The sequence below is a fragment of the Zingiber officinale genome, chromosome 4A (genome assembly GCF_018446385.1).
Source record: "Zingiber officinale cultivar Zhangliang chromosome 4A, Zo_v1.1, whole genome shotgun sequence".
NCBI classification, from domain to species: Eukaryota; Viridiplantae; Streptophyta; class Magnoliopsida; order Zingiberales; family Zingiberaceae; genus Zingiber; species Zingiber officinale.
The window spans coordinates 85,197,160-85,219,308 of record NC_055992.1 but is presented as its reverse complement, the minus strand read 5'-3'; the positions used below and the strand labels follow the sequence as shown (position 1 = coordinate 85,219,308).

General features: G+C 38.7%; 1 protein-coding gene across 1 annotated transcript in view; it reads right to left on the bottom strand.

Moving 5' to 3' along the window:
• LOC121970056 (chaperone protein dnaJ 13-like) overlaps positions 1-16,597 on the bottom strand; it is a 34,147-nt gene extending 17,550 nt beyond the window's left edge. Inside the window, exons 1-8 of the mRNA XM_042520463.1 lie at positions 16,289-16,597; positions 14,704-14,990; positions 13,956-14,153; positions 13,745-13,859; positions 10,230-10,316; positions 7,161-7,249; positions 6,197-6,278; positions 836-892 (exon numbers count right to left, since the gene is read on the bottom strand). Of these exons, the coding sequence (XP_042376397.1) occupies positions 836-892; positions 6,197-6,278; positions 7,161-7,249; positions 10,230-10,316; positions 13,745-13,859; positions 13,956-14,153; positions 14,704-14,990; positions 16,289-16,453 (1,080 nt within the window). The 5' untranslated portion in view covers positions 16,454-16,597. The remainder of the gene's footprint in view (positions 1-835; positions 893-6,196; positions 6,279-7,160; positions 7,250-10,229; positions 10,317-13,744; positions 13,860-13,955; positions 14,154-14,703; positions 14,991-16,288) is intronic.
• Between the last annotated feature and the right edge of the window lie 5,552 nt (positions 16,598-22,149).

Here is a 22,149-nt window from a genome sequence, read left to right as displayed (position 1 = left end):
GTCATACCTCTGCACACATCTGGTTACTAAAGTATGCTTATTGCTCATCTAGGAAATTAGATTATCTCTCAATAGCCTGATGTGGACTGTCTGGCTATGGGAGAAATTGGCCAGTTGGATGATTATACACCACAATCAACTGGGAGAAGTTGCCCAGTCAGATCATTATACACTACAATCTAAAGGAGACCACCACGATATAGAAATCTTTCCCTAGATCATTCTCTAGGTATCATAGAATTTTCAATGGTACCCTCCAATGATTATATTATAGAGCATCAAGAAACTAATGAACCAGATTCATCTAATCATTACCATATACAACAAAAAACATTGCTTCACAAATAAAGGCAAGACAAAAAAATGAGTGATCTGAAGAACTTCTTATCATCTTGAACAGAAGGAAAGAAGGGAATTCACAAAACTATATGGTAAAGGAGCACTTTCGATCACACAAATTATTTAATTTGCATAGCAGACCTAACAACAAACCCAAAGGTTATTTCATGTATACTTATTCCATGAGGTCAATGTGGAGATTCTTGATGTCCAATTCTTCATATCCAACTGATGAAGAGACCACTAAATATGACTACCAAGATGATAAAAATCAAATTGAAGCAATCTTACCCAAAGATGAAAAGGTTATGCCCCACAATGTTTACATACTTAGCATTATGGTGTATCTGTATTAATAGCATTTTTTGTTGCTAAGTTGGCGAGAAGTGTATTTATAATAGACCATATTTCATTAGGTCTAAGAATGGCTTCAAGGGAACACAAAATTATTATGTACGGAAAGTTGTGGAGTTAACAAAGATAAGGCTAAACTTACTGGGATCACAATCTTTTCATTCCTCCTCCTGTGTAACTCAAACCTCCAACTAACTCCCTGCAGCGCAATCATTATTCGGTAAAGTTAGCAATAAAGATAGAGAACAGGAATAATCTGTATAAATTATGTTTGATGAGCTTCTAAGTAAATCAAAAGAGATGGTCTAAACAGGTATTTTTATTGGACAGAAAAATGCACCAAAATCATTGGACAGTCACATAGACACACACTTCTGGTATCAAAATCTATAGTCTTCTCCATTTTTTCTTCTTATGAAACAGTGTATGGTTTCAACCCTTATGGACCAGTACTAGTTCACACATGTTATGGACATAGTATTGGGTTGTAAGTCACAAAAAAAATAATATAGAAAAAATGATAATGCTAAGATGAACATGTAGATTAGTGGATTGAATAACATTGAAAAAAGTACTACCAAAAGATAAGTGTAGCTTCAATATAATAGCTAATAAAATGATGAAAAATAAAAGATATATGAACATGTTCATGTTCAAAAGCGATCAATAGGTTCAATCAATTAGAAGGGAAGATGCAAGAGAGATAGATTAAAGAAAAGTGTAATTTATGTAATAAAATTAATTTGACTCCCTTATTGATAACAGCATTGTAATCATGCTTCACTTATTGATCAGTATTGAAATTGCACAGGCCAAAAAAAAATAATATCAATCTTATTGAGTTAGCGAGAATTGTATTGGGAAAATAACTTTTTAAGATGGAAAAGTTTGAAAAGGGAGAGCCAATGTTTATGTATGATATAATAAAAATAGAGCCCCAATCATAAACCTCTACAGCCAAATAAGATGTATGCCGCTGACCCTAAATAATTGAGAAAACACAAATTGATGATGATGATATGCATGCATGATCTCAATTCTAACAGTCTCAAATACAATTTTATATATATATGTAATTTATATGTAATTATTATTTAATATGAATTATGATATAACGAAACATGGGATAAGGTAGAAGTACAAACATTAGGTGAAATATACGATGACTCTAATACAACATGGGATAAGATGGTATCAAAGTTGAAAATAATAGCTAAGAGTGTACTTAGTGAGTCAAAGGGACATGCACCACTAAGTAAAGAATCTTGATGGTGGAATGAGAAAATAAAAAGAAAGTGAAGGAAAAAACGAATAGCTTATAAGGAATTATATATTTGTAAGAACGAGGAAAACTTAAAAAAATATACAATAGCCAAGAAAAAAGCTAAGAAAGTAGTGAGTGAAGCAAAAAATGAAACTTTTGAATGATTATTTCAAAAAGTGAATACAAAAGAAGGGGAAATAGACATTTATAGAATAGCTATAGTGAGAGAAAGAAAAACAAGAGATTTTAGTTAAATAAAATGTATTAAAGATGAATATAATAGGGTATTAGTAAACGATGGAGAAATAAAAAAGCGGTGGAAGAGGTATTTTCATCAACTTTTTATGAAGGTTTAGGTGACCAACTTAACTTAGGTAATTTAAGTAGGTCAAATGAGCACAGAAATTTTAATTTTTATCGTAGAATTCAAACTTCAGAAATAAAACAAACTTTAAATGAGATGCACAATGGAAAAGCCGTTGGACCATATGATATTCCGATAGAGGTATGGAAGTGTTTAGGGAAACAAGGTATTGAATGACTTACAAAATTATTTAACATGATATTGAAAACGAAAAAAATGTTTGATCAATGGAGGATAAGTACTCTAATTCCCTTATATAAGAATAAGGGAGACGTACAAGATTATGCAAACTATAAGGGTATTAAACTAATGAGTCATACTATGAAACTTTGGGAAAAAGTAATAGAAAAAAGATTAAGGAAAGAGACTACAGTAACAGAAAATCAATTTAGATTCATGCCTGGAAGGTCGACAATAGAAGTTATACATCTTACAATTAATTGAAAAATATCGGGAGCAAAAACAAGATTTACACATGGTATTCATTGACTTAGAAAAAGCTTATGATAAAGTCCCAAGAGAAATTATATGGAGAATTTTAGAAAGAGAGGTGTTAGCGTAACATATATTGAACTAATTAAGGATATGTATGAGAATGTAACGACCTAAAGACTTCAGGCGGAGTAACTGAATCATTTCCAATAAAGATAAAGTTACATCAAGGGTCAACTCTAAGTCCCAATCTTTTTACACTAATTATGGGCGAACTCACTACGCACATTCAAGACACAGTACCGTGGTGCATGTTGTTTGCAGATGATATTATTTTGGTAGATGAAACACGTGAAGGAGTAAATGCTAAATAGAATCTTAGAGGGAAACACTAGAAGGGAAAGATTTTAAGCTTAGTAAATTAAAGACAGAATATATGGAATTTAAATTTAGCAATATTAAAGGTAATGAAACAATTGTTAAGATAGAAGAGGGCGAGTTGCCCGAAACCGAGAGGTTTAAATATTTAGGATCATTTTTGCAAAACGATGGAGGGATTGAGAGAGATGTCTTACATAAAATACAAGCAGGATGGGTAAAATAGAGGGGAGCGTCGAGTGTTTTATGTGACCGTAAAGTACCTCTTAAATTTAAAGATAAGTTCTATAAAACCGCAGTTAGAGCTGCTATGTTATATGGAGTTGAATGTTGGACTATGACTCGAGCACATGAGCAGAAGATGATAGTTGCAGAGATGAGGATGTTAAGGTGGATGTGTAGGCATACGAGGATGGACAAAATAAAAAATGAGAGGATTAGAGAGAAAGTCGGAGTTGCATCTATTAAGGAAAAACTCCAAGAGACACATTTAAGATGGTACGGACATGTACTTAGACGACCAATAAATGTTCCAGTTAGGCGATGTGAAACTATGATAAACATGCATATCAAACGAGGAAGAGGAAGACCAAAAAGACTTGGTTAGCAACAATAAAACAAGATAAAATTTATTTAAATATAGATGATGATATAATAGAAGATTGAGCTCAATAGCGTAAAAGGATTCATGCAGCCGACCCCACCTAGTGAAAAAAGGCTTAGTTGTTGTTGTTGTATGCTATAACGAAACATTATGAATTTTGAAAATTGTTTCAAAATAAATGACAAGATTTACATATGATTTCTTAAAATATTGTATTACTACTGTTACTGTCATGCGTCTAAAAAATTAAAATTAATTATATAATGTATAGAAATATATCCAGCATTCCCGTATAATTTAAAATCTATTAAAATTAGTAAATTATTTTATAAATTATTTTTAAAAACAAATAATAGCACTATCAACAATAGTAGATTATTTAATTAATAAATTTTAGATTATGTGATTAATAAATATTAAGGGATTTCTAAAGATTAAAAGTGAAGAGTTCAACTCTGAAAACACATAGATTAGCTGAATTTAACAAATAGAGGCTATGTTATGCAATAAGAATAACAAACAGTTAAAAGTTACTTGTGAGAAAAGGGTGTGAGGATTCCATGCTAGAGATCTAGGTAAATAAATTAGTAAACTGTCTAATTTTAAATATATCCCTACCCAGATTATTTTTATTATCTTTTACTTTTTCTAGCAAATTTACTGATGCAATCAAAACATTAAAAAGTTAATTTAGAAAAAAAAAACAATCCAGTAAAAAAAATTATTCACAATCTGATCTAAAAAAAACATTTTATTATCGCTTTTTGTGTTTTTCATAAGCCTTGTCTACTTTACACCAAGTATCAGGAGACTGAGTTATTGTAATAATTCGTAGAGAAGAGGCTCCCTCTCATTGTTCCATTCATTCAATCAATATTATAATTTTATTTTGAAGATTCACTTCTCTTGCATCTCATTAAGACTAGTGAGATCACTAGGCCATGTGTCACAGCCTTGCTTGTACCATGTCAAGTGGTACAAAAAAACCAACCTCACTGCCAACTGCAAATCCACCTATCATCTTCCTACGTGAAAGAATGCATTATATTTGAAGGCATTGTTTTCTATTTGGTATTGTACCATCAACACATCCCCACAAAGACCCAAGCTCTATCTAATACAGAAAAAGCCACCCATATTTCTTGCAGCACTCTTCTGTTGATCTATAACTTCTTAAAAAATATGCAACAACCCACACCTAACCTTTCTATGCTACACTTATGGTTCTCATAAGAAAAGGAATTCAACTGACTTGATCAACTTTCTAAGAGCAAGGAAAGAATGTTTAAGGTTCATGTCCCAAGGCAACCCAACCTCATAGATTTTGAGGTTGAATGTGATGCATCAAGTATACAGATATATGCATCTCAGGTGTTGATTCCATTCTTTAGGCAGAAAGTCAATAAGACCAGACAAGGGTACTACAGTTACAATGAAAAGTTCCGGGCTTAATACATTGGTGTTTTACACTTACTGCTAAATGAGTTCATCCTACACCTTGAACAAGGGACTAAGTTTCATCAAGTTTCAAAAAATATCAACTATCAAGCACGTTTGATGACTAAAATCTCCAAAAATACACTTACATTGTGAAGCATCACCCTATGCAAAAGGTGAAGTCGTCACCTTAGCGGCTCCTCCAAGATGGCCTCACACACTCTGGAATTGGGTAGATCATAGGAGGCATTTGCCCTAGTGAAGCGGCCCTTTACATAGGAGGTCAGGCACCCAGCGAGGCATTTTTGTATCAGCTGGGAATTGACCCAAGACCTATTGCAGTAAACACCCATGCAACTACCAACTGCGCCAAACCCATGGGGGCGTGAAGCATCACCCTCAAGAGAAGACAAGAAGTTCTCAATGCTATGGAGAGAATCATTAGAGATTTCTTAATGTAGATTTACTCACATGCCTGTGACTGTGAAAGTCCTTGGAGAGACAAAACTATAGCCTTGTTAGTTAATGGATTCTTTTGGCAATACTTGAGGTAGATATCACAAACAATGTATCTCAACATCACTTGGACCAGAGACAATCCTAGACTAGCCCTTAATTGGACCTAACTGGAGCTAATGTTTCTTGGTAATTTGTAATCTACCCTTATGCAAATTTAGTTCTAGTTCTGGACAAAAATGAACTGGAACAAACTGTACCTCATAACTACTCTTATTTTCTAGTTGTTGCAGATCTTGTAAACGGTAGATGGATTATATAATGAGCGACAAGTGTTGATTGCAAAACATAATCAGTGCTTAACATAAGTTCGGCTAATTGAGATTATTTACAAAAGAAAACTAGAAGTCCCTATTTGTATTAACTTTCACCACACAGATGGTTTAGGCATTTTCAAGTCACCTTCCTGCCAATAATGGTTATTGATTCTACTACTTTGCAGGAGAAACAGCAATTGCAGAAAAACATGACCTGAAAAGAAATAACTTGAATACATAAAGACAATCACCTCAATTCCAACGTTGTAGATAGCTCGTACAGTACTGGAGTTAGATAGCCTTCTGCCACCCCCAATTTCAAAATCAAGTGTACTGTTTTAAAAGTCAAACTGAATTAACGTTTACAAAACAGGCAGTTTTCAAATCCAAGAACTTTTACATATTTCTATAATTCCCTACTATATGAAAGGAAAACAGTAGAGTTAGTAGTGTTAAAAAGAGCAATTAGTCAAAAAAAAAAAATGGATGGTGACATTTCTACGGACTCAAGGGAAAAATCTACCAGTTCAGCCAGAACAATCAAACCTCCAACTCACAAGCAAAATATTAAGTATGATCCATGAGATGCTATGCACCATATTAAGAACAGTTTGTTCGCCTCCACAATATAAATTTTGAAAACAAAAAAGACAGTTTCTCTTATTTATATATTAAATTTCATTTTGTTCTCGTGCAATGCATAAATAAACAAGTAGATCAACAAAGCATAATGCACATGCGAAACTGTTCAGTGTTCAGTAGATTAAGCCTATATTGACTCAACTAAACCCTAGAGCATCAAGAAATAATATTTCGAAAAGAATAATACAAATCTATTGCAATGTTAAAATTTGATTAAATCTTATGAATTATATGAATGAAATAATTTTCCTAGAACCAATTAAAGTCATAATAGTTAATTATGACTCGTGTCTATGAGCACAGAAGGTGTGTAAATATGTACCATGAATAATGATAATACTACAAAAACAAGTAGTAAGATAAAAAAAATGAATAAAGTACAAGTGTGTGTATACACCTAGTTCAATACAATCTAAAATAATATCATGCATTGTATGTGCCCTGCCAGCACCAGAAATAAATCTAATCTAAATAAACTGAATCTAAAATGACACAAACCAAATTATATAAAATGCACACAAATTTGCATATTTTTATCTTAAAGAGTCCATAGATAGATCAAAGCATAGTCACCTTCCAAGGTAACCAGCAACAAGGCAATGTGACTTCTCCGACAAATGTCGTGTATATTGGGCTGAAGCCTCAGAAAGACCTATTCCTAACTGTAGAAAATTTAGACAGATCACTTCAGGCAAACAAATAATTTCAAGAACAAAAATATCCAAAAAACAAAAAGAACAAAAGGGAGGAAAAGCAGATAAATATTGCTTTGGATGGAACCATCTCTACTGAGGGTATTGCTTGTGTTTTAGCCTGCTTGAATTATGCTTCCTTCTTCACTTTGACTTTGCTGCCTCAAATGAGCTTCTGTATCTTTGTGAACAATTCTTAATTTTACCAAATTATTTTTGCCGTGTAAATGTTTTATTTGATAGATATATGGTTTTACCAATAATATGTTTTAACATTTAGTTTTAAAAAACACTATCGACGCCAATCTCAAGCCTAGATGAAAAAGGTTGATCACTCCATTAGGCCTAAATGGCCAATATCAAAATTTATCTTAAACCTATGGACATGAATTTATAATCCTATTTCTTGTATGGTTAGATAGTCACAAGTGAGGCAAACAGTCTTCACCATCAAGTACATCAATATGCAAAGGGTGAGCTAGGAGGTTGGCCTAGTAGCAATCCATCACGAGTGATCCAATGACATGCAAAATAAGGTTTGTGGGACCAATGTGGGCAAAACACTAGGAATCTAACTGTAAATATCATGAAATACAAGGTCTAAAAAGTGTTCATTGATAAATAATAAAATTAGATAGAGGGGACTACCAGCAAAAATAAACCATAATTTTTCCCTATTAATTGTAACAAGACACTGATTTTAGTTAAATATATTAGAGTTCAAGCTATAGTAGAGAAAGAAGATTATATAAAATGTAATTTGATTCAAGTTTAAAAATCTTCTAAGCCAAACTTTCAATGTCTGACCTAACAAAGATTTCACTGTTAACAACCAACAGTATTTACCACTGCAAGTATTCTTGCCATTCTCAACTTGGTTCAACACTGAAACCTTATTGCAAAGATGAAGCAGAGGCAAACTAGCTAAGAGAAAGATATTAGTAGAGCTGAAGTTGTCTTTATGCTGATTTCCTTTCTAAATGATTTTTGCGTTGTGTGTTTCAAGAACTACAAAATGGCACTTACAATCTTAATTAGATCTATAAGGGACATAGTATCAAGTTCAATGGAGGGACGAGATCCATATAGGTTGAGAGTAACACACCTTAATGGCAATGAAGTGATGATGACTACGACTCTTCTAAATACTAAATATAGGAAATCTCTTGCAGCTTCATGAGTTTGAATATCATATTTATGTATTACGTGGCTATAATTACAATTGAACAAATATTACATGGTATATTCAGTGTCATTGTGAATATGTGATTTCTCTTTGATGGCTACAATCACTGTTATATTTGCAAAAAATGATGAGTTAATACCTGAAAACGCCTTAGACAACCAAAATTTCTCTCATTTTGTTGATTTGATCATCTTGGTTGTTACTCCTATTGTTCCATCACTAGATTGTCACAAAGTTCTTCCTTTGTCAGACACAGCAAGTCAATAATTAAGTGGATAATAACTATAGGAAAGAAATCATCTGTTTTGCAATAATTTACAATCACTTTGTTGCTGAGTCAATTACAATGACTGCATTGTCAGCCTTTGCTCATCTCGAGGTCTATTCTTAGATGGCTTGTATAAGTAACCACATCATCTTCCACAATCTGCTGCTATTGCTCACAGCAGAGTGCACTGTTATCTCTTCATGGTGCGTGTCCTGCTCTTCACTACCAATCTTGTTCTTGTTTGTGGCTCATTATCCAAGCAAGTACTGCTCCCACTGTGAATCTGGGTTATCAGATGGTGGTGAACAGTGTTTCCTCATCAGATTAACAGTCAACAGTGATAGTGCATTGACAGTAGAACATATGGTAATAGTGTTTGCAATCTGGATCTTAGGATCTTACAACCCTATAGCCTAAACTGACCTAAACATTACAAATCTCAAGGATCTTGATGGCGCGTCAATCTCACAAACCTACAATTGATTCTGTGTTCCCTCATCATTCCAAGATAGGATTTTGATTGCACACTCATGACTTGGTAGTATAGCTTTACGTTAACAAAGGCATTTTACAATTTTGTCATGCAATAAAAAGTCTATTCATTATATCATCCAAAAAAATTGGATTGTATGAGAAGTTTTTTTAACTTCCAACTAGCAGAAAAAGTCCACAGTTTATAGGTTAGATAAATAAAACACTTTAGTAGCATCATACTTATTCAGAAAATACTGCAAGTTAGCTAACTTTCAATTGTCATATTACACTATTTTTTGCTACATGGATCATACTTTATAATGTTAAAATTATGTAAATTAAGAAATGCACAATGATAATAGTATATATTCAAAGTTAATTTATGAATAATTCTAAATCTCCAAATAATATAAATTCATTATCTTACAATCCTCTACCCCAACCATCTGACCAGAACAAATGAATCCTTCGCCATTTCTAAGTAGGATCTCAGATTAGATAACCTTGGTTTGACAGCCAGTCATCAACATAATTCATAGCTGAGCGTGTCTACATTACATGGTCGGGTTGCAACTGCAATATGGATTATTGTCAAACAGTTTGTAGCCAGTTCATTAGTTTGTCAAAAAAAATTAGTTAAATTTTACATATCAACCATACAAATCCAATAAAACTCAGGTCATCAAATTTGGTCTAATCTTCATCTACAACTCAATCAGATGAGTCTCCCGTTTAATTAGGTCACCAGAGAACAAAATAACAGCTAATGTAGCACACAAAGTGAAGAATGCAAAAATGGTACATAATCATTAAATGTTCACGATGCTAATGCTCATAGCAAAAGTTAGAGAACTAAAATAGTGCATACACTGAACACCTGAGTACTTGATTTATGTAGGGGGGAAATTGGCATGTATATATATATATGGAAGTAAAAAAGTGCAATAATGATAGGAATGGTAGGAAGTTGTAACAGGTTTCACGAGAAAGAAACAAAAGGAGATAAAGTAAGAATGATGCACCTTTATTGCACCAGCAGCTGTAACTTTTTTCTCTTTCTTTTGCCATCCAACGCTAATGGCTGATTTTGTTCCCAAAACAAGTTGTATCTGAAAAAAAATAATAGATTGCAAAATTCAATGTGCAAATAAAAAGAACAATCAATTCATGTCCTGAGTTATCAAACAGAAATTTTGGTTTTCAATGTCATTGATTACAGGAGATAGCAGGCCCAAGAGCCCCTTATGTGCTTTAAATGTTAAGGATAAACTGAGCTTGGTACCTGTAACTACTTAACTATGTGGACATATTATTTTAAACACGAATGGGAAAAAAAAAAGTGTAGTTATTGGAGCATTCAACCAAAATGATCCCTTGATCTCGATCAGTAAAGCTCCGGAGATTGTTGATGGAGTACGTTATCAATAAGATGGCAAACAGAGGCAAGTAGCTGTTATCGTTGTGGTTTTATTAGTTGACTTGAGTGTGCTCCCTCCACTTGGTTTTGACTTTATATTGTAGAAATTTTGGTGGCCAGATTATGAGTAGAGTTGTGCTCACTTTCACATGGCTCCAACATTATGGACAGAACCATGCTCCTGTCTCTAGTTTGAATTATGTCAGTGGTTCCAACGGTCAAGTTGCAAGTAGAATCATGCTCTCTTCCACCTGGTATTGGTGTTATGTCGAGTCATACACGACTACCAATTGCTTCAATAAAATTGAACAAGAGTCCCCACATGTCATAATTTAAAAAAAAAAAAAAAGAAGAGTTCAAAAGAAAGAAAAGAATAACTACAAAATCAAAAGGTTGTTGTGATGCTAGAAGAAGAAATTGCTCATCTAAATTCAGAAATCATATCTCGATGATTAGGAGAGAATCGGCCTAACAGGCCACAAGAGAATTTACCTAACAAGATAATTAGAAAGTTGTTTATTTAGCACTTTTTTTACAATGGGATCAAATGATAAGATGCAGGTCATTGTAGTAGCTAACAAGGTTTAAAATTTTGACCCGTGCCGAGATTTCGGTCCCAGACCGGAACGATACGGTTTCGATATCGTGTCGTGTTGTGCCGATAACGTTTCGGTATTTTTTTTATTTATATATAGTAATTATTAGATAAATATATTGATTGTATATAATTTAAAAATAAGTTGTATATTGATTTTATATAAGTTCTCAATTATTAAACAACTTAATATTGTTAAAAAAATAATTAAATATAGTATTTTTAAAGAAAATTGGTCTATCAATAACTTGAATTAAAATTGATATATCATACTATATTACCTTACTAATACTAAAAGAAGTGACATGAATCAGATGGAAGCATTGGTTCTTGTAATATTTTGCTTAGGTAACTTTTATAATTCTCTAATATTCAGATTAAATAATCATAATTATATAAATTAATATAAAATACTATTTTATATATAATAATTATATAAATTAACTATTTATTTATTTAATAATTTAAATAATATATATTTAAAATAGAATATCAATTAAACATTAAAATAGTAAAAAAATATAGAAAATAATTTTTTTTAAAATATCAGAATATAAATTTGATTTATTAGAATTTTTATAAAAAAATTTGAATTTTTTTTAAAAAAAAATTAGAATTTTTCAAAAAAAAATTAGAATTTTTAAATAAAATTTAAAACATTAAAAATAATTTCAGAATATTATTTAATAAAATTTATTAATTTTTTTATTTTAAATATATTTTTTATATTTTATTGAAATAATTTAATTATGGTTAATGAAAGCCTCTTTCAAATATCACACTTCAGTAAGAATTGTTTGATTTATTTAAGTTGTAATATTAATTTTGTATAGTAAACTTAAACCCTAAATGCCCTCGACGCCCCGAGACCAGCAACACGTGTGCGCCTACGACGACTCCGATACCCCGCAGATGCCTCCGACGGCGCCGAAGGCGTCCGGCGACACTTTCAGCTCTACCAGAAACGTCCCGTTGCGAGGCCTCCGACGACATCAGGCGCCCCACAACGCCTTCAGCGGCACCGGCGACATGCGGCGATGCATCCATGCTGCTCAAGACGAGCGTGCGTGACGTGCTGGTTTCGCCTCCCCGACGTAACGGTAAAAACCGTTAATGCCGAGCGGCATTTCATTCGCAGGTAGCTAAAGTAATTTAACCTAGAAAACAAAAGAAAATTGTATATTCAAGTGAGCCTCATGGGGATGTGGAAAGGAAGGGAAAGAACAATAGGAGTTCCATCATGTTGGTGGCGCTTAGGTGAGTCTACTAACAAGTAGTTCTACATGTGGTCAAATGAGTATGCACGGCTGCAAAAGGTGTGTCAAGAATCAATTGGGAAAGAGTATAAGAGAGATTTGAGAGGGAACGAGCTCACCATCGGATCTCTCCTTGCTTTCAATGATAGTGGAGGGGAATGAAAGTTAATAATCGAGCCATGTGGGGGGAGAGAGAACCTCAAAGTGTGGTGGCTTGCTGATGTAAGTGGCTAGGAGGCCAAGCTAGCACAAAGAGGAGGATGCTTGTGGGGGATTATGTTTGTTGAAGGTGATTGGTTGAGTTGTAGGATGCAAGGGGATCTTTCCGCTCTAGATCTTGCATCAAAACTACACTCGACTTGCAACAAGAGGTTGCTTAATGTCGGAGCTCGTGGAATGATCATTGATTCAGATGGTCTCCATGCGGTGGACCTTGCACCAATCAATGTTTGGATGGCCAATGGCATTGGCAACATTGAAGATGATAAGAGAGGCAAAGATGTTAGGGTTATCGAGACATTTGACACCATAGATGATGAAGTGCAGCAGCCAATGAGAAAAGATGACTCAATAGGTTATCAATTGAATCAATATAACTATACAGGAGAACTTGAGAGGAGAGGCCTCTCTATGTCATGAGACCCATTAATCATCAACTTCTACTCTAGGAGATAGATGCGGATAAGTTCAGCAAGATAGCAAGGACGAAGGGAACTTAACAAAGAATAAAATAGATTAGCATTTTGTGCACTAGTGCATTCATGGCTTATCTTTGATAATCAAAGTAGCTTTCGCTAGGCATTTTTCTACATTGCAGATTTTGTTAGTTTCGTTGCTCATCATTTGTCATCTAAGTTATGCCTACCTGAGGAAAGGTGCCCAAATAAAGGAGGGAAAGTAGTCATTTCTTATCTTCAATGGGAAAACAAAAAGGGAGGAAAAAAAAAATTGAATCTCTTTTCCCTATTTTTGGTTCATTCCAAAAGTGGGTAGAAGAGGGTATAGAGGGAGAAAAAACATTAAAAAGACTGGTTTAACCCTGCCTATCTTGGAGAAGACAGAACGAATGAAAGTTGTCATTTTCTCATTTTCTCATTTTCTCTTCTATCCTCTCTTTTCAAGTAAACAAAAGGTTAAAATCAAGATCCCTGTGCTAATACCACCCATCCAAAACCCACAATCATACAGCAACTTTTTCAACCGAAAGAAGAGTGAAGTATCTAATCATAAAATGGTGAGGAAATTAAAAGTATTATATCACAGACATACATTTCCTGAGCTCGTTTCTGATAGTTGACGACCCCAGGTATTAGAAAGATTGACTGATCCATCTCCTAAAGAAACCATAAACCCTGAAGATGCTGTTGAATGATTTGAAAGTTGACTGAAAAAAATAATGATATTACAAATACAAACCATTAGAAACAAGATAAGAAGAATCATAAGAAACTAAAAGATCAACAAATATAAAATAGATTACCGAGATGCTTGGAAACCAATGAGTGACCGTAGACCAGCTGTTGCCCTAAAATCGACTTCGGTAGCAGGAGAAACATAGTGCCTAAACACAACAGTTGCTGAACCTTGACCACTTTCACCAGAAACAACAAATCGTCCATTAACAGAAACAATGTTTCGCTTGGATATTTGTGATTGAAAGTCACTAGCCATTTCCATTCTGTAAGTTACAGAGGAAAGATTAAAAGCCAGACAACACCATTGATTACGTACAACAGGAATTATTTCAAATGTTGTGGACTCTAGCAAAGACAGTTTTGCTAAAACAAAAAACAATAATACTAATTCAATAATACTAATTCATAAGCTAGAGACTAGAAATGATTTGGTGGTTGAGAAATGAAATGTGAGAATATTTAGGGAGCCAATTTATTCATAAAATCAATAAGAAGCAGGACCAAGTCATTCAATTACCACTGTGTTTAGATGGTGGAAGTTTTCTAATATTCACATATGCAACATGCAAGCATGTATATTTACAACTGAAGCTGTTTTCTAAAATACGTGTGTACAACATGAAAGCATGCATATCTACAACAACTTAAATACTATAGAAGCAGTTAAAAGGTTTCCTCATATCATGAATGATATTCTGCAACTATAGCAGGAAAATCTTAAATTCAAAAGCATGTAACTACAAACAACAAAAAGATCAATTGAATGCAGAAGAGAGTACAAAAACATTAAAAAACAATAATAATAAAGATTACCGATTAATAATGCGACCACCCTCCAGGTAATCAGGTAAGGATAATCTCCCAAGAAGCATAACTGAAGCTCCAGAGTGAGCGAGTGCCTTTTCATGTTCCTTGTGACGCTTTAGTTTTTCCAATTCTTCCTTTAGTTCATCTACTTTATTCAGGTGGGGCCCAAGTTCCAAGCCTGAACTTAGGCCTTCCATACCATAAATATCATAGATTTGTCTTTTGTCTGGATCGTTCAAGATGTCATATGCTTCAACAATTTGACGAAAATTTTCCGTAGCAACATCCTTCAACTAAAAGAAACCTTTAAAATCAATAAATCCAATACAGAGCCGCTTGAACAATTTGGAGGATGGTATGACAGTCTAAAAATTGACACCTCCATTTGAGATTAAAAGGAGAAAAATATGGCTTATCTCATATGTAGAATATTGTGGTTGGTGATGGTAAGGGCGAAAAAAAGAAAAGACACTTCAGAGTATTTTACATAGAGGAGCTTTCAAGTTAGTTTCACAGTTGATTTCTTGAAAGAAAAGAATCTACCTAGGTAGCAGACATTGTTCCACCTTGATGTTTATGTTTTTATCTATGAACAAAAACTATTAAACCATTACCAAAAAAAAAAACATGAATCCCAACTATTAGAGATCAGATATACATACTATAACCTTAATAATATTGTCAGTGTCTTGTGATCGTCTTGACTATTGTTTGATGGAATCTCTAATCTTCTTACATGGATATGCGTTGGGCAAACCTTGGAGGGTGATGCTAAGTTTCATAATTTGACATAAAAACATACATGCACACAGATAAAAGAGAACATTTTTATCAAATAAATTACAAAGAAAAAGCTCTATGCATAGTCTACTAATTTCTCACAACTAATATTATCCAATTTCTTGCACTTCTGCCAACTCAGTTTATAATTGAAGCCTATTTCCTTAATGTTATCCAAGTTAGATTGCATTGAACTAACATTTTTTACCAACAATTGAACAATGCATGAATTTATCCTCACTTTACACCACTTTTATGCAGCAAAACCATAGGACCCTACAGGGTAGCCCAAAAATTTCCTTATGATAGCAGACATGGCAGGAGAAAGATATCGAGAGGCTCAGAACAGTAAGCCATTTTAAACATTCAACTTTCGGTATCTACAGCACTGCAGTTCAAAGTTCAGCCCACAAATATACTATTTTTTTATCATTCACAGGTCCTCTTCAACCACGAATTTCAACACTAGTCTTGTTTGATAGCTTGTACCGAAAAGTGAAATAGGTCATTGACAGAAGCCATAAGTACGGTAGACGCAGCAATTGGTGAAATGCTAGTCATTCTCGGTTCATTTTTTTAGATCAAACCTTCACAAATCTTCCTCTTAATCGCATATTGCTACAAAGACAAGACGAGAACCAACCAATTTATCCGTGTTCACACTCGTACCTCCTGGGCATGATCCATCATAGGGGATACAAAACGAAAACAAAAGCGAAAAAAGGAATAGGCCTGTGCTTGGATCGACAACGCAACCATCAACAAGTGAGAATCCCAACGAGGAGTCAGCATCGTAAAGAGATCAACCAACCTGGGGGTCGAGGTGCTTGTCGGGGTGAGCCACCCCCGACCAGTAAAGGAACGCTTTACGGATTTCCTCAGCGGACGCCGACGGCGAGACTTGGAGGCGGGCGTAGAGCTCCGTGTTCGGCACCTCTTCCTCCGCCGCTCTCCCTCCGGTTGATCGTGATCCCATTCGGCGGGCACTTGGGTGGTTTCGCCTCCCTGTAAACCACAGGGACGAGGGTTTAAAAGGGGAAAGCGGCGGATGGGGGCTCGAGAGCGAAACCCGCGACGGCAGCAGCTGCTACGGTTTATGTTCTGGTCAAAACACAGCCCCATGACTGGCTAGCGGCTATGAATGTATATGTTATAAATAGGCCCTACTGTAATTTTCAAAACATAAAGGGGCAAATTAACTGTGTAGTGGCATGCCAATAAAACAGACACACGTAAATTAAGTTAAATTGAATTAATGTGAATGAATCGGTAATTATTAAAAAAAATAATTTTTTAAAGATAAATATTGATTATTTTTGATAATTTGATTCAGTTTAGATTTTAAACTTAGACACGATACGGCCATGTTAGGTGCTGAAATTTCTTTGTCATATGCTGGATACAATCATATCAAGCAACATCATCAACTCATCGTTGGATGCGACGAGGACATTGGGGACGAGTAATTTCATCTTTGGTCACATCATCAACTCATTATTACCTACTACACCTCTGGAAAACATATCATTATTGAAAAAAATCAATTAATTTAATTTTCAACCGTTAATATACCATTAGATGTTTAAATTATTTTCGAACATCCCACCCACTCATATATTCATATATTTAAAAATATAAAAGCATATAAAATTTATTGATCCTGTCCTAGCGCTGAGTTGACGGACGCCGGGGACATGGCACGCTCCGATGTCTCCGACTGGTGATGTGGTTCTCCGACGATCCTGCAAAGAAACCGAGCCGGGAGGGGTTCCCGGCGACGGCCCTCCGACGCTCAAGTTAGGCAACGAACGAGGCAGAGTAACGTAGCTACAGTAAATAGTTGCGCATACCTTCGTCGACGTCTAGGGTCTTTATATAAGACCCCGGGGAAGCGCGGGCATGTTTCCCAACGTGTGCATGCTTCCCCAAACATACCTTAACAAGCCTGTGTCAGAAAAGTGCCTCTGGTGTCATTCCGCAATCGTCCGAGCATATCCCGGATGTGACGGTGGAAGCTTCCACCGTACGATTCTGTGTACGGCTCAGCCGCCAACTCTGCTGTTTGTCGGCGGCAGGTGTCTCGAGGATGATGCTGTCCTGTCTCCTTTGTCCTCTTGCGGGTCATGTCTGTTCCGAGCGGCAAGCATATTACTCCTGCATTGGTCATATGCTCAGCTGAGACTGCTCCTGCCCGTGTTGCCTTGCGCGCCAGCCGGACGATGAGCCCTCTTGACCCTTGAAACCTCTTCATCTTGAGCATCGAAAACCCGACCCCTAGTCAGGTTGTCCTCCATTCGGTTCGGAGAATTCCCGGCCGATCGGGCTGCAGGGCCCTGTCGATAGGCCTGCTCCGTCCGGTCGGCCGATCTCCAGGCTGACCATGTTGCCCTCTCACCTCCACGTGTCGTTGACCCCCGCTGACGAGGATCCCCCGTCCTTACTACCGGATCACATGCCTCCCCTTCAAGTCTAGTCGAAGGAGGCGCCAAGTCCGACTGACTGGACTATGAATCTGGTCGAGCGACATTCACTTCAGTACTTCCGCAAGTGTATTTCTGATCGGCTCTAGGACACCCCCAAGGCCGATCGGCGAGTTGATGGCTATGCCTTGCAGTTTTGATCTCCCTCCGTAGCTTGTTGTGCTACTGTTACGGGGCAGTCGGCGTAGTCGGGTCTCCTCGGGATTCGTGTCAATCCCGATTAAGCTGCCCACGCGCGGGTAATGGCGCTCATTAAATGTCGCTCAATCGCTGATCGACACCTGGCAAGTCCGCCGTCATCGTACGACGGGGGCGTAATCTTCGATGGAACATGCGTCGGTTCAAATCCGACGGTCCGATGCCTTCGCTTCTTCCGATGACCTGGATCGGACGGTTGTGGTGAACCGAGACCGGGGTTTAAGAAGCGCCGGCACTGAGCCTCCTTCTATCACTCTTGCCTTTGCGTTTTTGGCGATTCCTTCCGCGACCATCCTCCCAGTGTCCGCTTGCCGTGGTGCTCTGACGAACTTCCGCCGCCTCCTTCACGGTCCGTTCCTTGTAAGCCTTCTCCTGTCCTTGCTTTCTCCTGTTTTTTCTTTTCTGGTGGCCTCCATACCCATTCAATATAATTTGGATCCTCTGTCCACTCTTTCATTCTCCTTTTATCGTTTCTTCTTTCCTCGCTACCATTCCGTCGATGGCTAGCACTTCGCAACCTTCTGGTTCTTCTCTTGGCCTGTGGTATATGACCATGCTTAGCCGGTTCGACGAAACTAACGCTGGACGTTTCCTCAACGAATTCGAACTGCCTTCTGACCATAGACTAGTTTTAGCTACCTCTTCCGATCGGCCCCATAATCCGCCGACCGGCACAGTTTGCTTCTTCCGCGACCAATTTGTGGCCGGTCTGCGCTTCCCTCTACACTCCTTTATCCGGGAAGTTTGCAATTATTTCCGCATCCCGCTCGGCCAACTTGTCCCTAACTCTTTTAGGCTGCTGTGCGGTGTATTAATCCTCTTCAAGCTGCACGGTATTCCCTTAACCCCCAGAATTTTCCATTACTTTTACTACCCAAAACAGTCCGAGTGGGGTACTTTCCTTTTCCAGTCGCGGATCGGCCTCGTCTTCTTCGATAAGATGCCGACCTCGAACAAGCACTGGAAGGAAAATTATTTTTACCTTCGTTTTCCCGAGCTGCCTTCCTTTCGCACCAAGTGGCAAACCACCCTGCCGGACCCGCCTAACCTCGGCAAGTACAAGAACCAGCCGGAATACCTTCATGCGGCTAACCTACTGGCCGACCATAGGTTCAATATCGACAAACTGCTTCATGAGGGGGTGTTGTATGTCTTTGGCTTGAGCCCGATCCGCACAAAACTTCCGAGCAGCTTGGGTAAGCACTCTCCTTGTCCTTTTTCCTTTTGGTCTAACTGATTTATTCTTCTGTTATACAGCTGACATCATGTGGCGATCCAAGGTTGCCGATCGGCTGAAGTTGAAGGCCGCCGAGATTGAGGCGGTGGCTGCCCAAGAGATGGCTGATCGAGGCATCGTGCCGGTCGGCTCGCACGAGGGCGAAAGTGAAGAGGCTCCAACTGAGCCCCGAGAGTCTGCCGCTCAGAGCGCCGCCACTGGAGCGACCGGGGATGATATTTCTTCGGCCGGTCAGCAGCCCGCATCAGAGGACGCGGAGCGATCGGCCGGCGATTCCCCACTGATAACTCGCAAACGTCGCCGGACCGCCATTGCGCCCGTTGAGCCGGTGATTGGGCCAGTCGACGCCCTCCCAAAAGCAATCGACCCACTGCCTGCCGCGCACGAGACCATTTCTTCTGATCGGACCCCCTCCCAGCTTGACCAGCCAGCACCCTCGACTGGAGCACCACCCGTTAGCTCCGTGCCCCGGGTCCGCCTTCAGCTCAAGCGCTCGGAACTTACTTCTGCACTGATCGGCGAGTCTTCCAGCCGAGCCGTTTCTACCCAAGCAGATCCGAGTGGTCGCCGAATGATCAAGTTCTTCCTCCGTCTCCCCACCGAGGAGTTCCTTTTAGCAGCAGATCAGCCTGTCACTCCCGAGCACCAAGTCACCATTCGGGGTCCGCTCGCCCAGACGTGGGAAGATGCGAGGGCTCGCGTGGCCCTGATGACTCCTGGTCAGCTGGCAGACAACCACATGCAGCAAGCCACCGAGGTATGTTTCTTAACGCGCTATCATGATGACTTTATCAGGTTACTGACGTTATCCATCCGAACGCAGCATTGGGTGGAGAACATTGCGGTCAGCAATCGTCTGCCCGAGCTGGAAGAGGAGTTGAAGAAGCTCCAAATTTCTGGAGTGCCGGCTAAGGGGCCCCTGTACGCCACGCTCAAGTCCGAGCTGGCCAAAATGGAAAAACTGCTAGCAGCTGAACAATGCAAATCTTCCGCCCTGGAAACCAGGGTGGCCGGACTTGAAAACCAAGTCAAGTCCCACGACCATCAGATCACTGTGGCCACCAACAGAAAAAATAGGGTCGTTGCTGATTTGGACGCGATAAAGGTGGAGGTTCGAGCGCTGGAGCAGCGCGTCACGGAATTGACCGACTTGCTAGCCGCTGAGAAAGAGAGTCGATTGGCCACTGAAGTTAAATTACAAGCTGATCTGAAAGATCTTCAGGAATCTCTCGATTCATCCCGAGCGGCGTTGAAGGAATATCAGGGCGGAGAGTCCGACCGCTTCGAAGTGATGAGACGGAACTACCTCCGATCGGGGCAAGTTCGGTAACAAGTTAAGCGATCGGCTCGTCTTGTCCTTCGAGGAGGCTATCCGGGCGACCACTGCATACTTGAAGGCCAAGGGTCATCTCCCAGAGGATACCTCCATCCCCCCCCCCCCAGATATGGCCGACCTGCTGGAATCCGTTCCGGAGTCCATCTTCGAGCCCCTGGAGTGAGGAGAGTTTGTGATTTTCTTGGTGTTTTTTGTAACTCTTCCGACCGGCTCTAAGGGCCAGGCTTTTAATGGATATATCATGTCATGTTATTTAACTTATTTAACTTTATCAATACTTGTGTCCTCGATCAGAGCGCGAGCTACAATCGTTATGTCTCCTCCCTTTCTTTTCGTTAATCGTTTCTCGTGTTTATAACTAAGCCGCTCGTATGGACCCTCCTCACTTCTTATACTGGAATTTTCGTTAAATGGTCGCGAAGTACTTTTGGTAACTTGGCCGCGCGGCCGCTCGGTTCACATGCCGACCCCTTGAGTACCTTCTCGTCGATGTATTCGGACGGAAGTACATTATCACTATTTTATCGCAGAGCCGGGGCCCGTATGACTTGTCGTGTCTACACCAGAGAGTCTTCCGGCCAGGGGATTTATAGTCGCTGGTCCGACTCTAGAGTGTAACGTCGGAGCTCAACGGTCTTCAAGCCGGGGGATTTATAGTCGCCGGTCCGACAATAGAGTTTAACGTCGTCGCTTGATGATCTTCAAGCCGGGGGGTTTATAGTCGTCAGTCCGACTCTAGAGTTTAATGTCGCCGCTCGACGATCTTCAAGCCGGGAGGTTTATAGTCGTCGGTCCGACTCTAGAGTTTAACGTCGCCGCTCGACGGTCTTCATGCCGGGGGGTTTATAGTCGCTGATCCGACTCTAGAGTTTAACGTGGCCGCTCGACGGTCTTCAAGCCGGGGGGTTTATAGTCGTCGGTCCGACTCTAGAGTTTAACGTCGCCGCTCGACGGTCTTCAATGGTGAGCTTATAGCTCGAATAATATATTCCCGGCCGAACGGCACGGGGTTTTCTCCATCGAGCGTTACTCGGATAATATATTCCCGGCCGAACGGCTCGGGGTCTTCGCCATCGAGCATCGGGATCGGATAATATACTTCCCGCCGAACGGCTCGGGGTCTTCGCCATCGAGCATTGGGCTCGGATAATATACTCCCGGCCGAACGGCTCGGGGTCTTCACCATCGAGCATTGGGCTCGGATAATATACTCCCGGTTGAACGGCTCGGGGTCTTCGCCACGGCATCACGCTGCTACTCGCTTGGTGCACCAAAATCGTGCCTTTGTTCTTATAGCTTTCATTCCTGCAACCAAGTAATACATCCGAACAGAATATTTCAAAGTATATTACATCAGCGCACCTTTCATCCAGCCCGATAGGGCTGGAGGTAGTTTGCGCTCCATGGCCTCTCTAGCCTTC